At 40.1% G+C, this 25,333-nt stretch overlaps 1 protein-coding gene across 5 annotated transcripts in view; it reads right to left on the bottom strand.

The window, feature by feature from the left end:
• Positions 1–21,554, bottom strand: part of VAMP7 (vesicle associated membrane protein 7) — a 43,332-nt gene extending 21,778 nt beyond the window's left edge. For 2 of the 5 annotated variants that reach the window (XM_019716087.2, XM_074323253.1), the window contains exons 1-6: positions 21,401–21,529; positions 15,408–15,509; positions 13,452–13,606; positions 7,821–7,878; positions 5,672–5,809; positions 3,373–3,463 (exon numbers count right to left, since the gene is read on the bottom strand). In XM_019716087.2, coding sequence (XP_019571646.1) covers positions 3,373–3,463; positions 5,672–5,809; positions 7,821–7,878; positions 13,452–13,597 — 433 coding nt within the window. In that variant the 5' untranslated portion in view covers positions 13,598–13,606; positions 15,408–15,509; positions 21,401–21,529. Of the gene's footprint in view, positions 1–3,372; positions 3,464–5,671; positions 5,810–7,820; positions 7,879–13,451; positions 13,607–15,407; positions 15,510–21,400 lie in introns of all 5 variants that reach the window. The other 3 variants (XM_074323252.1, XM_019716086.2, XM_074323254.1) reach the window with 2 other exon arrangements.
• Positions 21,555–25,333: the final 3,779 nt, after the last annotated feature.

Raw genomic sequence — 25,333 nt, 5'->3', positions numbered from 1 at the left:
AAGATTTCTACATCAAAGGTAGGGGATTAGGAACTGGATCAGCTATCAAGGGTGATAAGATATCAAGGGTAGCGGATTGACTTAGCAGGATTCTTTGCTAAGACTGGCTTAGGCAGGCAGAGGACAGAGTCCAAGGATGAGGCCTGGTCAAACAGAAGGCTCAGAGGAGCATGTCCAATGTTTGGTCAAGCAGAAAGTCTTTGTCATGTAAGACTTGCACACTGAAAACTACAAAATGTTGTTGAAAAAAACTTAAAGACCTAAATAAATGAAAAGGCATCTCGTGTGCATGGATCAGGCATTTAATATTGTTAAACGGGCAATACTCCCCAAATTGATCTACAGAGTCAAAACGATCCCTATCAAAATCCCAGCTACTTTGCCTGCAGAAACTGACAAGCTCACTTTAAAATTCTTATGGAAATGATAGGTACTCAGAACAGCCAAAGAAATCCTAAAAAAGAAGAGCAAAGTTGGGAGACACATACTTCCTGACTTTAAAACTTACTACACATGTACAATAATCATGACAGTGCAGGACAGACATACAGATTAAATGGCACAGAACTGAGAGTCCAGATAAACCCATACATCTATGAATAACTGATTTTTGGTAAGAGTGCTAAGACCATTCAATGGGAAAAAAAAAATCTCTTCAACAAATGGCATTGGGACAACTGGATGTACACATTTGAGAGAATTAAGTTGGACCCCTTCCTTACTTTATACATAACCATTAACTCAGAATAGATCATAGACCAAATGTTCAGAGCTAAAACTATAAAACTCTGAGAAGAAAACAAAAGAGTAAATCTGTACGACCTGGCTTAAGCAATGGTCTCTTAAATATGACATCCAAAGGACAAGCAACAGAAGAAAAAAATAAATTGAACTTCATCAAAATTAACCAAAAAGTAGAAACCACCAAAATGTCCATCAACTAACAGATGGTAAATAAAACGTATCAATACAATGGAATATTATTCAGCCATTACAAGGAATGAAGTACTGATATATGCTACAACATGGACCTCAAAATCATTATGTTGAGTAAAAGAAGCCAAGATACAAAGGCCACATATATGATTCCATTTACATGAAATTTCCAGAATAGGCAAATCCATAGACAGAAAAGAGGTTAATTGTTGCTTAGGTCTGGAGGTGAGAGGAAAAAAAGGAGTGAGTGTAAGTGGGTACAGGATTGCTTTTGGGGGTGATGAAAATGTTCTAAAATTGACTGTGGTGATGGTTTCACAATTCTGTGGTTATAGTAAAAACCACTGGCTTGTATACTTTAAATGGGTGAATTGTATGAGTGAGTTGTATCTCAATAAAATTGCTAAAAAATCAAATCAAAGGGAGATGGTTAGAAACGTTTTTGATTACAGTTTTAATCTGCTATTTATATTATTCTAAAACTAAGTAAGTCTAAAAGGAGCTGATGAAAGAGGTTCATTTTCTGGAAACATTATGCATCTGCAATGAAAAATATTGTAGTAGTTGGCTGCTTCCGCTTTCAGGCAAAACAAAGATGTTTGGAGACCAACAAAAGGGGAAAATAAATATTAGTAGTTTTTTCAATAGGTTCTCATCTGCATCTAAACATAGACTTAAAACTAAAATGAGCAAAAGGAAATCACTTCAAATAGCCAAGAGACATACCTATCAAGAACCACAAAAATGTCTCTGCCTTTTGAGTATTAATCTCGTTCCTGGAAATGAATCTTAAGAAAATAAAAAAAAACATAATAGGCATAAAAACATTTCTATCAGAACTGTTATTAGAACACGATCCTCTAAGTCAGGAGGACTGCTGCCAAAGAGGGCTTGTTACTGCTTTACCTAAGTCTCTAAGCACACTGTTCAGCCCAACGGGCATTTTCAAGGTCAGACGTTCATGAAGGAAGCAGTGTTTACACTCGGAAGTGAGCTCCTTATGTGGGTGTAAAACAGCACCCTGGGTACCACAGCTCTAAAGAGTCAGTGTCCCAAATAAGGACACAATTGGTAACTTATGACACAACTCAGTGAAACACTACATGAGCATAACGTAAACTAACAATTGCTAACAGTCACTCAGCTCTTACTTATGTGCCAGGCACGGTACAAAGTGCTTTTACATACATTACCTCCTTTACCCTGGTACCCTCAGGTTCCATTACCTCTCTTTTGCACATTAGGAAATAAAGCTCACAGAGGTTAGAGGATTGGTCAAGGGCTAACAGCAAGCAGGAAGTGAAATCAGGATTCAATCTCAGGCATGTCTGCCTCCACAAAACTGAATCTAAACTATGACCACAACTATGTATACATGTGGATAAAAATGGAAAGGAAAGAAAATGGAAATGAGTCTTTAGGATGGTGAGACCAAAAGTACATTTCTAAAAACGTCCTTTCATAATGTGTAACTGTTCTGATAATAAATATAAAAATAACTCAAATGCTAAATCCAAAATTGTAAGTAAATGGACATTTATGAAATTTGATAATGTCTCAATTAAATATCTTATAAAACAACTACATAATCACTTCTGTTCAATTTTATAATAGTTATTGTCTGTGAGATATTCATTCCCCTTAGAAGATATATTTAAAGGAGTGGTTCTCAAACTTGAGTGTGTGCTGGAATTCTCCAGAAGGCTTGTGGAAACAAAGATTGCTGAGCTTCACTCCCAGAGTGTCTGATTTGGTAGGTCTGGGTCGGGGCCTGAAAATCTGCTCATTTCTAACAGGATGCCAGGAGATGCTGCTGCTGCTGCTGGCCCTGGGACTACACTTTGAGAACCAGTGCTTTTTAAAAAATTAGCATCATCCTAAATCGAAATGCCACTGAATAATTAAAAATAAATTTGATGCATGTCTCTGGATTATTTTAATGTGCTAAACAGGTTCTTTAATGTGCTAAACAGGCTGATGGAATTTATATCACAGTTCATACTTTGGAAGGCTATTACAGTTTTTTGGTCCAATTCTTTTTTTTTCTTAATCAAGAGCCACAAACTTTCTAAGGATGTCAAATAGTTGTACTTTAAGTATCTAGTAGTGATAACATCAGCCATCTGAGTATCTCTACCCAAAACTGACTAAATGATGGTAAGTTGCTGGACTGTTGTCAGGGTGTCAGAAATTAGTTTTGCTAAGTAAATTAACAAATTTAGAATGAAGAACAGTTGTAAGTACTAAAAAGAAACTATTCTTTTCAGAATAGAGCCGTCTCACAGATAATTCATCTCTACATCTCACCTGACAATTAGCTTCCAATAGTAAGAATAAGGAAGTTCTGTTTCAGCCTCTCTAGAATAATTTGACCCCAATCACATATACTATTACCATTTTTACCCATGTGCGTATGGACTATGCCATGAAACATACCTATGTTTCTGACCATGATTCCTTTCAGTTCATCCACTTGGGCTTGAGTCTCCATCACTTTGTCTAGGCCCTTATTCTCAGAGTGATGCTTCTATAAGAAAACAATATTTAACTTATGTTATGGTATCCACACATTATTTACAATAGGAAAACAAAAAGAAGAGGAATGATGTTGAGAAATGCTATAAAATTATGTCTCTATTGATACAAAAGATATATGTAACTTCATTCAAAAACTGTTACCAGACCTAGCAAAAAATACAGGCAGCACACACAAAAAATGCTGCCATATGAAATGTGTTCCAGTATAAAAATACCAACCTATTTTAAATTAAATAAAGCTAAGTGTATTACAACATATTAAATATACATCTGAGACTCTTGGAGCAGAAGCAGGGGGTGATATGGTCTGTGCTCAGACAAGGAAGAAAGAAGAAAAGGTGACTGGAGTTGGGGCAAGAAGAACAGGACAGAGAAAGGGCACCCTCAATTCTTCCCCACTTCTTGGGTATCATGAGGTAGGGGATGACCCAGCTTCTGAGCATCTGTTCTTGTCTCAGCTGGGATCAGATATGCATCCTATTTTCATTGCCTTCTTATAGGATCTATAAATGTAAAACACTGATGATAGTATGTATTTTGAAATTATCATCCACAGCTAACAATTATGGAGTAATTAATAAAGGATATTCCAGTCACTTCACGGTGCGAAATGCTTCAAGTAGGGGATATTATTTAATCCACCCAAAACCTCTATGATGAAGATGCTATTATTATCTCCATTTATAGATGAGGAAATGGGCACAGATTTTTCAGAGGGTCACACACGGATCTGGAGCTAATGACAAATTGGCTAAGTTGCAAGCCTAGCTGCCAGCTGACCCTATTTACTTTGTGTGCTGGTACATTTTTGTTGGTGACGTTTTACATAGTTTCCTGTATATGAATGTTTCCTAGTGAGAAGTATAAAACAAACCAACTGACTGAATAATAAAGATTTATAACTAGGTAAAGAAACTTCGTCTCCAGAGGAATGCATATTTCAAAGTATAATACTCAAAAATCTAGAGTAAAAAAGAACACTCACAGAAGAAGTGAAAAGGAAAGTATACAATTAAAATAAGCCCTTTTTCTCATTCACTACACAGTCAAAGATAGAACTTATGTCTTTGCACTCAAATAGTTTCGTGGATAAAAGGTAAGCATTTCTAAAGGTCTCAACATCATTAGTCATCCGGGAAATGCAAATTAAAACCACAATGAGATTACCACTGCACACCCACTAGGATGACTAAAATTAAAAGGCAGACCATAACAAGTATTGGCAAGGATGCAGAAACACGGACCTGCTGGTAGGAATGTAAGTGGTACAACTACTTTGGAAAAAGTCTGATTTATTATAAAATTAAATAATACTCACCATCTGACCCAGCAATTCCATTCCAAGGTATTTACCCAAGAGAAATGAAAACATACATCTGCATAAAGACTTGTATATGGATGTTCATAACAGTTTTATTCACAATAGGGGAAACTGGAAGCAACTCAAATATCCAGAAACAAGTGAATGGATAAAGAAATTGTGCTATATGCATACAATACTGCTAGGCAAGAAAAGGCACTACTGATTTACAAAACATGGATGAATATCAAAAGCCTTACACTAAGTGAAACAAGCAAGGCACAAAAGAGTGTATAACGTATGATTCCATTTACAGGAAATTCTAGAAAAGACAAAACTAATTTATGGTGACAGCAAATAGAAATAAAACAGTGATTGCCTGAGGCAGAGCATTGGGGAAGGAACTTTTATTAGAGTCATGGAGATGTTTTCCGTCTTGGAAAGAGTGGTATTTCACCCGTAGGTGTATACATACGTCAAACTTCACTGAGCTGACAATTAGGTATTCATACAGATTAACAGATTTTCAAATGACTCCTTTGAGCAGCTCAAAAATGAAACTTGCCTCATGGGATGGTAGAAGATCAATGACTAGGTTAACAGGCCATGTGGCACGTTAAGTGGATTCTTGCATAAGATAGGTTGCTTAACTAGATAATCCTTAATGTCCTTCCCAGTCCTGAGATACTCTGACCACTATTAATCAAGAATGTCACCAGTTATTAGCTCTGCCCTAAAACGGCCCCTTTCCATTTTTTTATGAGGGAAACTTTACTATGTTGGCATATAATAACACAATAGGAAAACCACTGCAGGTCAGGGTCCCCTATATTTGTGGTGCTTTGATGTAATAAAGAAGATATGATTGAAAACACTGTATTCTGAGAAAGATCTTACCAGCTGTGCAGCCAAGACACTTGAGAACTCGCTATTCATGGCATATGGAAGTGCTGTCTGTGCTCTTGAACCATATGTAGTCTGGAACCTCTTCTTTATCTCATTCAGAAAATTAAAGGCTCGGGAACGTTCAAAATCCTGAGAGATCAACACAGAGTGTACATTAAAAAGTAAACAAAGGATGAGATGGATGATTAACAACAACCGTAAGAACAGCTAACATTTACTGAGCAATGATTCCATGAGCAGGAACTAGCACTGACCTCACTTTACGATAAGGAAACAAAGGTTCTGCAAAGAGAACTAACTTGCCAAAGGTCAGACAACTAGTAAATAAAAGAGCTGAGAGTCCAATCCAAATATGTTTGATTACTGCTCACTGAAGATAACAGAACCAAGGTTAGCTTCTTGAGAGCAGGCTTTGGGTTTTACCTCCTCTGTATCTTTCACAGGATCTATTAGATGGCCTAATACAAGATGTTTAATAAATCCTTAATAATAGCAGTCTTTCATACAAAGATAACACCACTGACATAAACTCTGAATGAATTTTTTTATTTCAACAATGGTGATAAATTTGAAAAGATCGAGTCTGGGCCCAGTTAGCCAAAAAGTGTTTATGTACACACACACACACACACACACACACACACACACACACACACACAATTATAGCTCGAGAAATACAAGAGTCATCTCTGTCCCAAATTTAGTGATATTTCTCAACTACTCCAAGCCCATTCACATTAGTCATTTCAGATGTAGCTGGATTTTTTTAAAGTAATTTTAGAAAATGCTGTGAAACCAAGAATAAAAATCTCTGTGGTGATCACTGTGGTTGACATTCATCTCCACGTCACCCAAGGTGTTCAGTCTCAGCCAGGGCTTCTTACACTGGGGTCAATGGTCCAAAATCAAGGGGCCCAGGTACTTGGATAGAAAAAAAAACTACATTGTTATTTTCACCAATCCTTAAGTTATATTTCAATTGTGAACATAAGAAACCATAATAGTATTAGAAAGTAGCTGTGACTCTGTCACCAACAGAAATCTTATTTCATCTTGAAATCTCGTTTTTACTCATCACCACTTAAAATTATTATTAGACCTATGACTAAATCTTGTTATTTAATGAATTCATAAAGCAGTATATACATCACTATATCAATTTTTAAAATATTTTACTGCCTTTCAATATACTTGGTTTCGTTTAGTCACATACTTTACTTTATATTTAAAAACACCGTGGGAGGGGCCCGTGAGTGTCAAAGGGGTCTGTGACACAGTAAAGGTTAAGAACCCTGACCTATGGCAGTCATGCCAATTGCATGCCTCTTGTCAGTGATCAATTTAGAAATAAGTATGTAACCTAGCCCTAGTCAATAACACATAAAAGGAAGTCCACTTTGAAAACAGGGGGAGGGGAGAGTATGCTTCTGGGAAAAGTTTCCTCATTCCTACAGCAAGACATAGTTCCTCTTCTCTGCACAGGGGTAGGCTCCATGCAACCAGGAGGGTAATGTGTCTAGGAAGAGGCTGACACTAAGGACAGCAGAGGAGAGAAAGGACCTTGATGACACGGTTAAGTTATTGAGCGTCTTGAGTCTAGAAACTACCAATGGGAACTATGGGTTTATGAAGCTGATCATAATGTATTGTGATTTTGTTTGCACAAAGTTCATATACATTAAAAAATTAAGTATTGACTGGAGGAACGAAATACTTTACTATTTCAGATAAATTTTGAGAGGATTTGATACCAAAGGGTCATAATTCTGAACACCAATTCTCATTACTCAATAGGATACATGTGTAAGTTACAAGGGGTTAAGTGAAAACGCTACCAAAACTGAGCTGATTTGCATATGCCCAGGTATCAACTTTTCTTGTCACCTGCTGCTCTATATGATAAATGCAAAAATTTCCAGCTGCAGACAGTTACATCTTGTCACCTTTACCTACTACAGATATAGCTGATTAAAAACTGACTCCGTGGTTCTCTGCTTTTTCTGTCTGAAATCTATGTAATTTTACTAACAATTGTCACCCCAATAAATTTAATAAAATAAAATTTAAAAAAACAAAACAAAAAAAACTGACTCCGTTAACAGTACACAGTTAAACAGCAACATGTCTTCAAGTTACTTACATCATCAGTGATACAAAGGTATATAATCCTGTCTTGGCAGATGTAATGAAACAAATAACTGCAGAATAAAAGATATAAAAATTACTGTGATTCTGAGCCATCTCTTTCACGTCTATCTTCCGTATATAAGCAACGTCAGGACCACTAATTACAGATACTGTCTGCCTGTTCTCCCTCTCCCCCTCCCCCATGCATACCTGTTTTTCTCAAGCCAAACCAATAAGAACAAATGAGAAATTAAAAGCAGCTCTCTACCCTAGCTACACAGCGCAGCAACATGCACAGTACGCATTAAAATGATAGTGACAAAAGCATAATTGGACTCTTAAGGCCTGAACATGAGAGGACACCTTAGGAGGGAGGCAGTTAGACTAACCTCCAGGAGCCATACGTTCTTCCTTGCCCTCTCCTAAGATCGCAAAGCAAACGCTTTTTTTTCTACCAAATACTCAACAGCAATATTTATTCGGTGTCTGCTTTGTGTCAGTAGCTGCCTGGGTGCTGAGGATACAAATAAGCCAAATCATCAGTCCCTGTCTTCAGAGATCAGTTGACAGAATTCCAGGGCAGCAGGGTAGGGTGAGGGGCTGAGGGCAGTACATGGCACTCCAGGGACACAGGAGGTACCTAACAGAGTTTGGTGAAGGGTAACAGGAGAGCGATGTCTAAGGTGAGAACTGAAGGCTAAGTAAGAGATGGCAAGGGGAGGAGTGTGCGAAGTGTTCCGGAGTGAGACCAAGCAGCACCAGGGCCTGCAGCACGTAACAGGTTCACGACAGTAAAATTAGGTCACGTGACCAGGGGCCGGAATGTAAGAACAATAAATAAAGTGACTGCACACATGAAGCTGGAGAAGTGAGCCAACACCAGATTATACAGGACTTTCAACCCTCCCTGTGCATCAGACTAGGAACAGTGAACAGGCATCAGAGGCCTTCAGCTCTGGGCGAGTGTGATCAGATTTCCAACAGGAAAGGATGCTTTGGTTAGAGTGTGGGGAACTGACTGAAAGGAGGGCCAGACAGGAGACTCCCCTGCAGCAGAGCAGGTAAGAAACAATAAGGGAAATAAACTCAAGTCCTGTAGGCAGTGAAGAAGAGGGCACACAAAAGAAATAGGAGGACAGAACTTGATGACTGGCTGTTGGGAGTGGGCCATGGGGATAATTCAACTCTGCCTCCCACATTTCTACCTGGGGCGAGTGGATAGACAGGAGTACCTGCTGAATTATATTATTAACGCTCACATGCAGGCTTGACAGGAAGTACGAGGAGGTATGGACACTCAGGCAAACTGTCTTCACTTCTCTAAAAGTTCACATCAATTTCACCAAGGATTTCCATGTGGCCATAGCCAGTGGCTCCCTCTGAAACACTTGGTAGTGTTGACCACTTTCTTCTTCTAGACAGTGTTTTCCCTCCACTATACTACTTGACACCAGGCTCCCCTGCTTTATGCTTCTCTGTTGATGTTTTCCAGCTTCTTCAGGCCCCAGCTTTTCTCACACATACTCCCTGGAGGGTGGCATCCACTTTCATGTTTTGTGGTTGATGTCCGTTTTCAGCTACCACAATTACGATGACGATTTCTAAATCTATATCTGACCTATCTCCTGAGCTCCAGGCCCACATATACTGTCTACTAGACATATCCAACCGGATGTACCACAGACAACTTAAACACAACATGTCCAAAATGGAAACCATCCTTTTCACTACAAAACTTATTTCTCCTAAACCACACTTGGGAATAACTTGGTGCAATGACAACAAAAGGTAACAGGGACAGTCCCTGCCATCGAGAAGCCTACAGTCAGGGAACAGAGACAGAAATAAAGATTGCAATTATAATACAGTCTGGTAAGTGCTACAATATGAACAAACCAAGGATTCTAGGCAGACTCACAAAAAGAGGGCACCTGGCCCAGTTTTGGAGTCAGGGGTTTCTAGGAGAGGAAACATCTAAGCTTAAGAAGACAGAGTCAGCTTTTTTAAAAGACAAACATATTCCAGTAAAAGGTAATAGCCATTGCAAAGGCTAGGAAGAAACAAAGAAGCCAGCATTGAAATGCAAATAGCTAAGTATGGTTGAGAACAAAAATGAGGGCTGAAGTAGTGACAGATGAGGCCAGAGAAGGGAGCAGCGCCAGATCTTGAAGAATCTTCCAACTCCTGTTAAGAAACTTTAGCCCGACGGCAAGAAGTACCTGCTGAAGGAGGGGGCAGGAACAGAAGTGCCCTTTTAGAAGAATTAAAGAATTAAAAAAGTACTTCATTTGAGATCTGTAAAATGAACAAAAATTTACCATGGGGCCTAGGAGGGGAAGGAAATTCCAAGATGCAAAAGCCTAAAAAAAATATACTAAAGCTTGAAATAACACTCGTAGGTCAGGGGACAGCAAGGAGTCCTACAAAGATAAGGTATAAAGGTCAGGAATGGACCAAACTGCAAAGGTCAAGTATGGGCTTTATTCTAAAAACACTGGGCTTTAAGCAAGGACGTGTAATCACAGAAATGTGGAAAACAGATTTAAGGAGGGAGCAGAAAAAAACAGTCACGAGGAGGCTATTAGAAATGAGAAATAATAAAGGCCTGAACTAACACTGTGACAAGTGGGGACAGAAAAGAGGGGATGGATTGAAGTACCCCTGTGGGAGAAGCAAGGGTTTGGTGACAAGTCAGAAATGATTCCAAAGTTCCAGGCTCAGCCAACTGAATGGCTGGTGATGCCACCAAAGAAGAAAGGAACAGCAAGCAGAAGAGCAGATTCCAGGGTGGAAATGATGGTCTTACGATAAAATGGCCATTTTTCTTTTGGTATACAGCAATAACAGATATTTTTGACTGGGGTGATAGAATATGATTATAGGAGAGACCAAGGCAGAAGGTTAAAAGGAAAGAAAAACAACTCGGTGATGGAGCCTCACTCCAGAAGATACTAGGCTGAACTGGATCAGGACGCAGGTAGACGTCAGCAGTCGGAGAGCGCAGCCTTCTTACACCATTAATAAAGCCACATTTTCATTGGATTCCGTATTCTGGCTTCCCTTGGAGCTAGCTATGGCTATGTGACTACGTTGTGGCTGATAAAACGTGAGTGGAAGGTACATGCCCTACTTCCTGGTCTTGCCTCAAAAGGATTGCACGTGCTTCCTCTAGGCATTTTCCTGGGAACTGACTGGAAACACAGATAGTAAGCCTGATAAGTTTCTGAAGAAACTAGAAAGCCATACTGACAAGAAGCTGGGAGTATTTAACCCCGAAGGGCAACCTGTAGGCCAGTAAACCATCCCAGCAAGCAGCAGGCAACAAGACCGTGCAGTTCCCACACATGACAACTCTCTAACACCCAGTCAATGTGGCCAGAGAGGATAACGGAGCAGGAAGAGCCTCCTGGAGAACCAGGCCAGGAGTCACGGAGAAAGACAAGGGATCCTCTCATAAACCAGGGCCCTAACCACTCCCGGGGCACAACACGAAGTCTGTGCAATGGCGGTGAAGCACAGATTTTAACGTTGCTAGGCCGCAGAGGCCTCTACATGTTTCTCGTTCCTCCCTTCGTAAGTTGGAGTTTGTAACTTCCACTGCAGTGCTGCTGTTCTTATTTCACCGTTGTCCACTGGGTGGGGCTGGGGGAGCAGGGGAACACATGGCTTGTCGTTCAGGTTAAGGTCAGTGGGCTACAGGAGCCATCCCTGTGTGTCACCCACTCTCGGGACTTGGAGCTGGGCACAGTGACCAGATGAGTCTTTGGGGCCACCTCCTGCAGGGAGGAGGAGTGTTCTATGTTGGGGAAGAAGAGTGCGCCCAGATATTTGGGGGGCTGGGAAGAGTACACTGAGATGGTAAGTTGTCTCCTGATATCCCGTAACTTCTTCCAGAGTAACAGACTTTGAACTGAGCATATGGCTGCACAGCTAGAAATAACAAATCCTAGCCTCCCTTCCTAGATTAGCTACATAACTGCACAGCAAACAGTCAAATGTAAGCAGAAGCTTCTGAAGAGTAACATGTCAGGCCACCAAGCTACCACAGGGAGGCAACACGAACTGAAGGGGCTGCCATGACCAGAGTTGGAAAGCACTAATTAAACACGGCTGAGCCGCCCCACCAGCCCCAAAGTACTCGCCTGTGGGCTATCTCATTTCAATCAACAATGTACTTTGGGGTGTCTCTCTTATAGTGGCTTAGGCTACATCCTAGGCTATGGACTTAGCCCTAGAAAGCAGTAAGGACCTCCTTCTGAGGTAAGAACTAAGAAAATTAGGATGGCTTAAGTAACCAAGTTTTTTAAGTACTGATGAGGCAGGTTGATGTACTTGTTATCTGATTACTAAGATTTCCCATCTATACCCTCTCCAATCCATTCTCCAAGCAGCCACCAGCATGGTCTTTCTAAAGCAAAAGCTGACCACGTCAACCCCAGCTCAAAACCTTCAGTGCCTTCCCACTGCCCACAGGATCAAGTCCAATCTGTTACTTGACCTGTAAGGCCCTAAGTGGCTTCTCTTCTACCCATCTCTCTAGCTCTATTTTCACCACACTGGGCACTAGTCACAGAAACCTACCTGCAGCTCCCTAAATGTGCCCTTGATCTCCTGTCTCCATACTTCTCTACTACCGTGTTTCCCCGAAAATAAGACTTCGTTGGACCATCAGCTCTAATGCGCCTTTTGGAGCAAAAATTAATACAAGACCTGGTATCATATTATATTATATTATATTATATTATATTATATTATATTATATTATATTATATTATATATTATACCAGGTCTTATATTATATTATATTAAGACCGGGTCTTATATTACTTTTTACTCCAAAAGACACATTAGAGCTGATGGTCTGGCTAGGTCTTATTTTCGGGGAAACATGGTAGCTGTTCCCTCTACCTGGAATGCCACCTCCCTCACCACTACCACACCCTCTACTACAATTGTCCATGGATTTGACTGTCTCCTTCATTAAACTATAACCTCTAGGAGGGCAACTACTGTGGAAAGTCTTGTAGCCCCAACACCAGGCAAAGTGCTTGGCAATAGTCAACTGCTCAGTAAATTTTTACTAAAAGAATGGAGAGGGTGGCCAGAAGGCTCAGTTGGTTAGGCACGAGCTCTTAACGACAAGGTTGCTGGTTCAATTCCTGTATGGGATGGTGGGCTGCACCCCCCGCAACTAGATTGAAAACAACGACTGGACTTGGAGCTGAGCTGCGCCCTCTACAACTAGATTGAAAACAATGACTTGACTTGGAGCTGATGGGCCCTGGAGAAGCACACTGTTCCCCAATATTCCCCAATAAAAATTTAAAAAAAGAATGGAGAAAGGAATACTATATATCTTATCTATATCAACATTCACATATCCTAGAGGGCAAGTCATTTTTACATCTAGCATTTCCATTATCTTTCTTTAAAATATTAACATCACTTCAATGATATAATAAAATAATTACAAGTTAAATTTCTAATTAATACAACTAGACACTTTCTAAGATGGTAGAGGTTACTGTCGTGTCAGCTTATTCAAATTATCTACCAAGAATTTTGTTTAGTAGTTTTCCACTGTCCTGACTATAATACTAGAATTGACTTATTTCACCCTCTACCCATGCAGAGCAGAACTCACTTGCCATGTGAATACGTTAGTTTGTTATTTTCAGAAGGTATCTTAGCCAGAATCTGCTCTGTCACTTCCAGGAAGTTTCCTCCACACCAAGCATGTTTGGCAAGGATAGTGGTTCCCCTGGCAACAACAGCAAAAAGAATGGCCATGGCTTCAATCTATCAAAAGGAAAAAAAGACATATGAGACTTAGAATATTTCTTTAACATGATCTTTCAGAAGGAACTTAGTAACTTACTATCATTAATCAACATCTACCTGGAGACAGTATAGACAAGGCACTAACTGTAATATCAAATGTAACAAATATAACAATATCACAGTCTTGTACAAGCGTTCAACCTAAATCATGCTGATATGCGTACATATATAGAGACATACCAAATATGTACCTGAGTATTTATGTGTGCATATGTAACTATGTGACACACACACACATTACATTGATAAATAGGTTGCATTTATAAATTAGACAGCACAAACTCATTTCACCCTTTGAAAAGCAATGACCACAGATAGCAAAGGGACATAAAGATGTCTTCATCCTTTAATGCAGTAATCCCATCATGAAAATTTATCCTAGGGAAATAGTTACAGAAGTTAGCCTCTAGATTCATAAAGATACCTATTAACACTAATAATAGCCCATATTTATTAAGTGCTTACTTACTATGTGTCAGGCACCATTTTAAGCATTTTACAATTATCAGCTCGTTTAATCCACACATCAGTGAAAGCATACACTATCATGATACTTAAAATGAAGAAACTGAAGTATAGATGACTTACATAATCTGTCCCAAATTACAGAGCTAGTAAGTGGTAAGAGTTGGGATTCAAACCCACAATCTTATCCCTATGTGTATACTGCCTCTACTAGAAAGGCATTACCCATATTATAGAAACAAAGTGAAAAGGACCCAAACCTTCCACAAGAGAGAAATGCTTCTATAGATTATGGTAAGATCCTTCATAAGCAAAACATTTCTAAAACAATGGAACATGAGGTTAAGGTTCTTTTTCTCTTGTTTGTGGATCTGTACTATTTTTCCCCCAACAGAACAGCCCAGTTTGTTTTATCTAATAGTATAAATATAAAAAGAGATGAGAAAATGCCTTTCTAGTCTTCAACTAACTCTTCAACCTAATGTTATTTGTAAGTATGTTCAGTTTTATCCAATAAGCCAGTGGTTCTCTAACTGTAGTGTGAATGAGGTAGCTTAGGTGGCAGAGTTGAGAGTCGCTTGTTAAAAATTCATATTGTTGGCATCATGCCCTGAAATTCTGACTCGGTAGACCTGAAGAGGGGCCCCGAGCTATGACAAGCCTGCTGGCTGCAGGTGACCCGCACAGCCATATTTTGTGAAACTCAGCAACAGATGATAAAGTGCTTGAGGTCAGGGAACCCACCAATCCCTTCAGGGAATCCCAGCATGGAAGGATAGCACACAGCAGAAGTGCCCATCTGTCTTGTGAACTGAACTCCTCTCAGGGTCTCTTCTTCGTACCACTCTCTAAATGAGGGTGTTCCCAGAGTTATGTCCTCAGCCATCTTCTTTCTGGATTTCTCCTTACACATACGTAGCAAGTTATAATTTCCAAATCACTTTCCATACATCACGTCTCTTGATCCTAAAAGTCTCAACTGACCCTGTAACATGCTCCCAGTATGGCTCCATTTCTTAAAATCATAATCTATACTCTCTCTCTGCTTCTCTACCTCCTTTTAACATCTCAACTTACTATAATCTGGCTTTTGTCCTCAACAGTCCATGAAACCATGCCTGCCAACATCACCAACAGCCTCTATGTTGCAAAATTCAGTGGTAACTTCTCCATTCTCACTCTACTAGACCTCCCAGAACAGTCAGCATCGCTGACTAACCCTCCTTCTTGAAACACTCCTACATATCTGGCTTCTCCTTCTGTCTTCTTGCTGAGTCCGCCTCCTCCAGTTTACCTCTCAATGTTGAATTTCCACAGGGACTGGTTCTGCACTCTTATCTCTAGATGAGCTCATCCAGATTTGCCATTTTAGACGGATTTATTAGCTGAAGACACACTGCATGCAAAAGAAAAACAAAACAAGAGCAGAGCACACCAAAATTGAGGGAAAACCAAAGACAAAACCCAAGGTGCAAGCAACAGCTGAGGGAAAGATGGAGGAATAGGGACCCGCAAACTGGGAAAAGGAGAGGAAAGCCAGAAGAGTGTGGTGGCCTGGAAGCCAAAGGGAGAGAACGCTTTGAGAAGGAACAAGTGTCAGCTCCTAACTGTGTTCACTGATGCACAGTAAGATGACTGTAAAACAGTCACTGAAATTTTATAAGGAAGTAGGTCATTACTTAGGGTCAAAGAGACATGAGGTGGAGTGGAACAAAAACAGAGAAACAGAAACGCAAAATCATATGGTTCCTGACACAGAGAGATGAAAAAGCAGCAGCCTCAGTCCCTCAGCAGCTTCAAGAAGAAAACTGAGTTTGGCCACAACACAAAAACATCTCGTGTCTTAGTGGACCATAAGTTCATTATGAACTGACATGAGGTAATTGCTTAAAATGCTTATGTAATCTTAAATTACATTAAGAAACAGGGTATCTTGATCTCTTTAAGCACTATTGCCATTATACTCTGTGGAGTTAGAACACAAGTGGAATACTGAGTTCATTTGTGGGTATAGCATTTCAAGATTGCACAAAAGGGCAACAGTATGGGTGAGAGACCTGGAGAATGTGTCATTTGAAGAATGGCTAGAGGAACTAGAAATATTTAACATGAAAAAGAGAAGGCTTAGGGGGAATGTGACGGCAGTCTTCAAGTTTATATAAAGTACAGTTACCTGGAACAGGGAGTGCATTATTCAGAATATAACTAGTAACAAGGGATATAAGTTATAGGGAAGCAGTGTTTTGTTCAATAAAAGCAGGCCCCAATTTTAAAATGTCTGACTGTTAAACATCGGGCACATAACAACAGAAACTTTCCTTTCAGATGTCACTAATAGGAATTTCTTACTCTCTCCTACACTGCTAAAAGCCCCACCTATAACATCTCACGTGCCCCCATTGTAAGTCTCTTGCAATAGAATCTGTAATATCTTGAGTATCGGGATAATAGAAACAACTGTGGTAGAAATATTTAAGTTGGTACAAAAGTAAATGCAGTTTTAAAGGTTAAAGATAATTGCAAAAACCACAATTAGTTTTGGACCAACCTAATACCATGTTTCCCTGAAAATAAGACCTAGCTGGACCATCAGACTGGGTATAATATAATACCGGGTCTTATATAATATAATTTTTTTTTTTGTATAAATGACTTTTTTTATTTATTTTTTTTAATTAATTTTATTGGGGTGACAATTGTTAGTAAAATTACATAGATTTCAGGTGTACAATTCTGTATTACATCATCTATAAATCCCATTGTGTGTGCATCACCCAGAGTCAGTTCTCCTTCCATCACCATATATTCGATCCCCCTTACACTCATCTCCCACCCCCCACCCCCCGCCCCTCCTACCCTCTGGTAACCACTAAACTATTGTCTGTGTCTACGAGTTTCTGTTTCTCATTTGTTTGTCTTGTTCTTTTGTTGTTTTTGGTTTATATACCACATATCAGACAGAAAAAGCAGAGAACCATGTGATTTCACTAATATAATTTAATATAATAAGATATAACGTAAGACCAGGTCTTATATTAATTTTTGCTTCAAAAGACACATTAGAACTGACGGTCCGGCTAGGGCTTATTTTCGGGGAAACATGGTAATACTGCATTTGAAGTCAGAAAACCTGGCTCTGCTAATTATTACCAGGATGCGAATGTCTAGTAAACCATAGAGCGCTACATAAATATAATATTCAAAAAGAAAAAGAAAAGCCAGAGAAAAGAGGGGGGGAAAGCTAACGGAATGTAAAGGAAAGCCTTTCCCGACACTGCCCTTCCCTGTTCTCACTCCTTGCTGTCCTAGCGCCGTCATCCCCATCCTACCTCATTCTGCTAAGAATCCTGTATGAGTTTTCTGTAGCTGCCATAAAAAAGTGCCAAAAGCTACAAGGCTTAAAACAACAGAAGTTTATTGTCTCATAGTTCTGGAGGCCAGAAGCCTGAAATCCAGATGTTGGTAGGGCCGTGCTCCCTCTGAAATCTGTTGGGGAGAATCCTTCCTTGTCTCTTCCTAGCTTCTGCTGGTTTGCTGGCCACCCATGGTGGTCCTCGGCCTCCAGCTGAAGCACTTCAGTCTCTGCCCCCATAGTCACGTGGTGTTCTCCGTGTGTGTCCAGGTCTTCACATGGCACTTTCTGTCTCTTTTCTTCTTACAGGGACACCTATTCCAGTATGACCTTATTTTAACTTACATCTTAATTACTACATCTGCAAAGACCCTACTTCCAAATGTGGTCATATTCACAGGTACCAGGAGTCAGGATATAACATATCTTTTTTGAGGACACAATAAACTCCCATCTTAGAAACTAACTGTTCTTCCCAAATCACCCCTACTCTTCCTCTCCACATACCACATCACCCCAACCTGCCTCCCTCTCCTCTCCAAAACCTCTATCCCATCTCTTTCCTTACTCATTTAAGAGCCCTTACAGCAGTGGGCCAGACAGTAATTCCAACAGCTTGGAGTTAGAAAGGCGTTTCTATTGCCTAGAAGGTTCCAAAGAAAGGACATTTTTGTTCCAGTTGCTGGGATTCCAGAAAAAGATATACTGTGGGGGAACCCAAATGAGAATTCTGGATGTAGTTTCTTTTCTTTTCTTTTCTTTCTTTTTTTGTAAGTATTATGGAAGATTTTTATTTTTTTAAATTAAAATTTATTGGGGTGGCTTTTTTCTTAATGAGGAATTATTATAAGTTGTGGTGAAGCTCTTTAAGTCCATTAAATTAAGGTCAAGTAAGATGCTACTGGTTGGCATAACAACCGAAATATCATAAATAGCATTGCATACAGAGGAAATTGCATCCAGAGGGTCAAACAATAATCTTACAAAGAAACCTTTGGAATATATCCATTTGTGAGTAAAGGACTGCCTGTTTTAAAAAAATTGCTAACCAAATAGCACAACAATGATGCAAATTCCTCCTGGGTGGAGGCATCTTCCAGTGGAGGTTGGAGAGTTTCAGGGAACTGATTGGGGGGAAAAGGCCAAGTCAGTGTTTCTCAAACTCAAGTCTACGTGTTCTGAGAAATGTTTAAATTCTATAGCTTTATTTTGGGAAAATTAAAAAAAATGTATATGAATATTCTAGATGACCCACACACATATCTTATAAATGAGATATGGCACACAATTCAGTGTTCATTTGCATTAGGAAGGCATAGGCAGCAAGAAATTCCCTAAAATGACAATGCTTAATTTTTAATGTCTTAGAAGCATGGCTGGCTGCTCTTACGTTGGCACATCCTAAAATCATAATGACAGTCATGAGTCAAGCACTCTTGTATTCCTGTTGTGTTTTTTAATCAGTTATAAAGATAAAATTTATCTTTTGCAGTAATAATTTACAATTGAAATATATCTGCATGGAACAAAACTTTTAAGAACTGAGAATTTTATCTGCTATTCTGAAAATGACAGTGAGGCAGAATAACATGAACCATGCATTATCTCAGGCTAAGGAGAAAATGATACTCAAAGATGTGTTTGTACCAAGAGGAAACCAAATGATACCATAATGTGCTATATGAATAAAGGTTGTGCAACTGTTCAAACAGAAAAAAGTGGAAGAATCAACTCATTGCATAGCACATGGCAATAGTCAATGCAAAATAAAAAGCAAGCATCCTGTATCATCACTTATATTATTGCAAGGGGATGTATTATGCTAATCCTTGCAAGAGTTGATTAGCAGAATGTTTCATAGGAACACAATGAATACTAAATTTTTCCCACCCTTGTTATCATGGGACATACTATTAAATTGGCCCACTGAATGAAATGGGGGCCTGGCACGCAAGGTGCTCAGGAAAGAGATGGGAACTCATTTTAGGAGGGACCTAAGGAACAAGAGAAGACACAGACATGAGAACAAGCTAGGGAAGGTAAATAAACTAGTCTGATGAAATGGAATGGTCCACATTTGGTGAATGAGAAGGTTTAGGGATAAATCTAATGGCCTTATACAAAGAAGGCCTCGTACAAATTAAGTGATTTGGATTGGATCAAGTAGTTTTTCTCTTTCAGTTCAACACACGTTCTGAGGGTTTACTATGTGGCAGTCATTATAGTAGACACTAGAGACATGAAGAGCCTTGAAAAAAGACCTCTACATTCAAGGGAGTCATACACAATGGGGAAGACAGACACAAACAAATAAATGCAATAAAGCATAATGAGTGAATAATTTAACAATGTACACAATTGTTCGGGAGATTTCTTAAAGTTCTGTGATAATCTCACCTTGAATGAAGAAAAAAGAATGCAGGTGAGAGCCTATGTATCAGGAATTTTCTCAATATACTGTTACAACTATTTCTCCTTGGAAGAGAGGTCAAAATGTCTATTTTATCCTCACTAGGTTCCCAGTGCCCAGCAGTGCCTGGCATATACTATTCCCTCAAATATTTGTTGAACAAATGAATGAACACTGAGTGTGTTTTGGTTTTATATATACTATAAATGACAGATAACTTTATATTCAGTAGGACCTGGCAAGAAAAATATTTTGATTACCAACTAGCTCCCTAAGTAAGGTAAAACGTTGAGCTGAGAATAATCCAAACCCCAACTCTTCTGTCTGGGTCTTAGGAGGAACTAAGCCAACGACAGATAAACCACCAATTCTGATGTAATAACGTTAAGGGAGACAGAAGACTAAAGAACAAACATTGATATGACAGAAGAAAAGAGGGGTATTTATGAAAAGCCTTAAGTCTGGTCACAGATCAAGACTACTCTTGCTGGTATTAGAAATATTCTTTTTGGGTGATGCTCTGAGCCCCAAACCAATTCCTCTGACTTTTTCAAGATAGGAGCCTACTCTGTCAAGTCAACCACCTGTGTTATTTTACATTCACCACCACCACCACCACATTACATGATCTTGATTACTCCTGTTTGCTCCCACACATAAACATGTAAGCTACTGAGAGTAGTGATCTCCTATGTCTTGTTTCCAGCTATATCCCTTGCGCTTAGAAGAATGTCTAGCACATATTACCTGTTCAGTAAATATCTGTTAAACATATAAGTGGGTATGCTCTCAACCACAGCCATTCAAAGGGAGAAAATGTCCCAAACATGACAGTATCCTCTGGGATCAAGGGTGGGACAATGGAGGTACAGATAGTTGAGAGCAATGAATAAGACAGAAAAGGATTTGATAACTGATTGTTTGTGGGGATTATGGGAGAGGGAGATGTAAAGCATGTCCCAAAGAATCTATTACATGGTCAGAGTTGGCCAATAATAACAATGACGCCATACAGGTCTAACGCTGAGAAAACAGATCTGGGCGGAGATAAAAGTTCCTATCACAACTGAGGTAGAAGAATGTCAACACTGGGTGGTGGAGAAAGGGCACGCAAAGGACTAGAAACCCACGTGGGAGCTCAGAAGGAGGAGATGAAGTAGAAAGTGACGTCATCGAAACAAGGGCGTAGCGAGGAGTTTTCAGAAGGCTGAAGAGATGTCAAGAGATTCAAATGCTATAGAGAGGTCTTGTAGAACGCGAGCTGAGGGAAAGTTAACATTTTTCCCCTTTCTGTAACAACTTAAGTGACGCATTCTGACACTCTTTAAGTCGAGGCCATTTCAGTGGCATAAAACGCACTTCGCCAAAACTGGACCTGCCTGACATTTCGAACTGTCGACACCAGAGAAGTACGTCACCCTTGCGCTGCCTCCTCCTCCCACCCCAGTACGTTCCGGTCGACACCTCTGCTCTCCCACCGCCGTCATTTCCCTGCCTTCCGCTGAGCGCGCCCCGCTTCATTTACCTGTCCGGGCACCCTCTCAGAGCGCGCGGGCTCGGGACTGAGGGGCGCCGGTCAGCGCGGCGTCGCCGACCGCCCGCTCCCAGAGACGGTAGGGACCGGACACCGCCAGCTTCCGGGTATAGAGCCCCGCCCGCGCGCGGCCTCCTGGGAATGTGCGCACTCCTCCAATGGCTGCGGGCGGAGGGGCAAGGCCTGAGCGTTCCCAGCCACCGTACTTCCTAGGAGCCGCACTGCTTTCTGGGAGTGGTAGTTCCGACTATCATACGCCGAGTCTGTCACACGTTCGTTCAACTCTTGTAAACAACGGCAAGCACTGTTCCTCCGGGAAAACAAGAGGATACAGGGCCACAAAGAATTGGCCAGCACTGAGTCGGCGTGATAAATGAAGAGTCGATCTTGTCCCACCATCTCCTCGCTTAGTCTCAGCAGGTTACGTCGCCTATTTCACAGACAGAATAGAATTCATCTGACAGGAACTCCCTGTACTTCCGCCACAAAAATTTCTAACCTCCTTAGACCCCTCACAGTCTTCTCTCTCATTCTTTTGCAGCAGCAGTAGCAACAACAACTACTACTACTACTTTGATCGAAGTTCCTCTATCTGCTTTGCATCACTATTCCCTCTTACCAACTCTGAGGCTAGCTCCACTGATGAACGCTTCTGTCTCCTGACACATCAATGGTGCCCTGCTTATTCACTCTTTATTGTCAGCATTTAAAGATTGTCAGAGTTTCTCTCATCTAAAACATTCCAGAGTCACCTTTCTCAACCCTACACGCCCCCCCCCAAAATAAAAACACTCACCACAGCAGACTTCATCTTGTTGTCTTCCTCCCACCTCTCCTTTCCAGTCAAAATTCTCAACGTAGTTGCTAAAATAAATGGGCACTTTTAAACTATTACCATTCTTCAATTATGCCGATTTTACATTGATTGTTCCCTCCTCCTTGAAACCTTCTGTCTTAGTTCGAGCTGCTTTAACAAAATACCGTAGTCTCTGGATGGCTTAAACAACAGAAATTTATTTTTCACAGTTCTGGATGTTGGGAAGTTTCAGACCAGGGTGCCAGTATGGTCAGGTTCTGGTGAGGACCTGTTTGCTGGCTCACAGACTGCTGCATTCTTGCTGAATTCTCACAAGATGGAGAGACGTCATCTCTTTCACATCTTTTTTAAGGGCACTCATCCCATTCACGAAGGCTCCACCCTCATGACCTATCACGTCCCAAAGGACCCACCTCCTAACACCATCGCTTGAGGATCAGGGCTCAGACACATTTGGGCGGGGAGCACAAGCATTCACTTCATAGGAGCCTCTAGTCTCTTAGCTCTTTCTAAGATGTTGCACTCTTCCTGGTTCCCCTCTCACTTATGTGACATAGCCTCATTTTCCTTTGAAATATTCTTGTTTCATAGGACTCCGCCCTAGACTCTCTTTTTTTCTTACTCTTCACACTTTTCTTGGGTGATCTTAACCATTACCATTGCTTTGGTTGTCATCAGTATGCTGATTAATCCCTCAGATTGCAAACCTAGACAGGACTCCTATAACCCAGACTGGAATATCTCATGACAGCTGGGCATCTCTTTCAGGCACCTAAAACTTAACGTAGTACTCATTTGGCCTAATACATTTCTACTCTCTTCTCTCCCATAACCTGCTCCTCCTTCTGTAATACCATCTTGGTGACTGGCACAACCACACAATCAGTAGCCCACACTAGAAAGCTGGGTATCATTTTGAATGCTTTCACTCTCTCAATGCTCACATCCAAACAATCACCAAGCCATTTTAATTCTATCTTCTAACTAGTATCTCATTTGTCAAGCTTCAGTTTTCTCATGTTCAAAATGAAGATAATAGTACTACCTGTATGCAAGGATTGTTGCAATGATTAATAAGCAATAGTACCAGACAGAGTAAGCACTCAAGGATACGTAAGTATTTATTGAACAAGCATTCTGTTTATCATTAGTTCTCCTTCGTTAGGTCTTGCATGATAGCTAGCATTTACCTTTATTTAGTTTATATTTAGACAGAAAGGGAAAAAAACAAGACATGATGAGATAATTTGTGCAAGTTCCCCAAACTCTGTCTTGAGTATTTTTTCAAGTATGACAAAAATATAGTACTGGTTATGAGGCACTATACACAGGGTTCTTCTCTAATGCATACAGGATATACTATCCTTTAGTTATTGTTATCAGTTCTGGATGGGCAATAGTGTGTTTCACCGAAAATAAGACCTAACCGGAAAATAAGCCCTAGCATGAGTTTTCAGGATGACATCCCCTGAATGTAAGCCCTAACGCATCTTTTGGAGCAAAAATTAATGTAAGACCCGGTCTTATTTTCAGGGAAACATGGTAGAGAAACAAGTACATTCAGGGAATCGTGAACAAAATGATCTGGGCACTAGCAATCAGAATTAATGTCTCTGTACCTATTGTATCTCCTTCACCATCCCCCCTTTGTCACTTGATATTGTCTCTAAAACAAAACCTGATCACTTCAAAATCCTACTTAAAATCTTCATTGGCTCCCCATTATGTAGAGGATACATTCTAAGATTCAAGGCTCTCCTACCTTCCCTGCTTCATATTCTGCTTCTCTCACCAACACACCCTGTGTTCAAGCCTCTGCTCCTCTATGGTAGTATTCACTCATCCATGCATTCACTCCTTCAGGAAATGTGTACTAAGTGCCTACTGTGAGCCAGCCTGTTCTGAATACTGGAGATATAATAGTAAACAAGACAGACAATGTCCTTGCATACACGGAGTTAGCACTTCAATAATATGCTCTTTCACACCTCAGTGCCTTTGCACACGCTGTCCATTGTCTAAATCTTATTTATTCTTCAAGACCTGTCTCAAATAGCATCTCTTCATTTTTGAGCAAAGTATATGCTGCTTTTTAAAAAAATTTTATCCACCCTCTGCAAAGGTTTGCTTTACATATTAATTTATTTTTATTCGATACCTATACTTTGAGAGGCAGCATAGTATCTTAGAAAGAGAAATGAGTTTGGGAGCCTAAATCACTCCGTATTCTCTCCGAAAGTAATATCTGTGCTCCAAAATTTGTATCTCTAGCCTAAGCCGTTATATTGGGAAGTCAAAGAAGGTCTCTCTGAGGCAGTAACACTTAAGCTGAAACCTGAACGTCAAGGAGGAGTCAGCCACAAGAAGAAGAGAGGGAACAGAAATAAAGCCAGAGTGACTGATGGTAGCAGAAATAAGGGGAGAGTGGTAGGTGAGAAGATCACACTGGCCTTCTTTCTGTTCCTCAGATATGTCAAGCTCCTCCACATCTTATGATCTTTGCACCAGCTTTCTCTGCTTGGAGTTCTGGTCCCTCTTATCTTCTTGTGACCAGAGAGTCTTGCAAGGCTAGAAGGTGTTTGGATTTTGTTCTAAGTGTAATGGGAAATAATTAGAGAGGTTCAAGCAGAGGTGCGATATGATCTGATATATGAGTTTTAAAAAATTTATCTGGCTTCATTTAGCATGTCAATTCATTGTCTATCCTAGCAATAAATTAATATGTACAGTTTTCAAAATATGTTGGGTAGTTTCCAAGAAAAAATGCTTCTGGATGTGTACACTAAAGTACATGCAGAACCATTGAAATAGGTGGTTTTATAATTTTCAAATTCAGATGTTCCGGTACCATTTCATCAAGTTACTGAAGAATAGAATCTTTCTTTTTATTTTTACAACCCATATTTTAGATAGTTTGAGTTTATGGAGTAAAGGTTCCAATTTCCATTTCAGTTCCTGTATCTACCAAGCCTGGAATTATAGAACTGATGGCTTAGATAGCCTATTATAATCTAGTCCCCTAGTTGTACACATGATAATTTTTCCGGTCTTGACAAAGATTACAAAACTAAAATGAGATGGAACCTGGATTACAAATCAGCTCACAT

The sequence above is a fragment of the Rhinolophus sinicus genome, chromosome 18, assembly GCF_057876585.1.
Source record: "Rhinolophus sinicus isolate RSI-liver-muscle chromosome 18, RSI-T2T, whole genome shotgun sequence".
In the NCBI taxonomy this organism is placed as follows: Eukaryota; Metazoa; Chordata; class Mammalia; order Chiroptera; family Rhinolophidae; genus Rhinolophus; species Rhinolophus sinicus.
The sequence above is the reverse complement of the archived record's forward strand: the minus strand, read 5'-3'. Positions and strand labels throughout refer to the sequence as shown.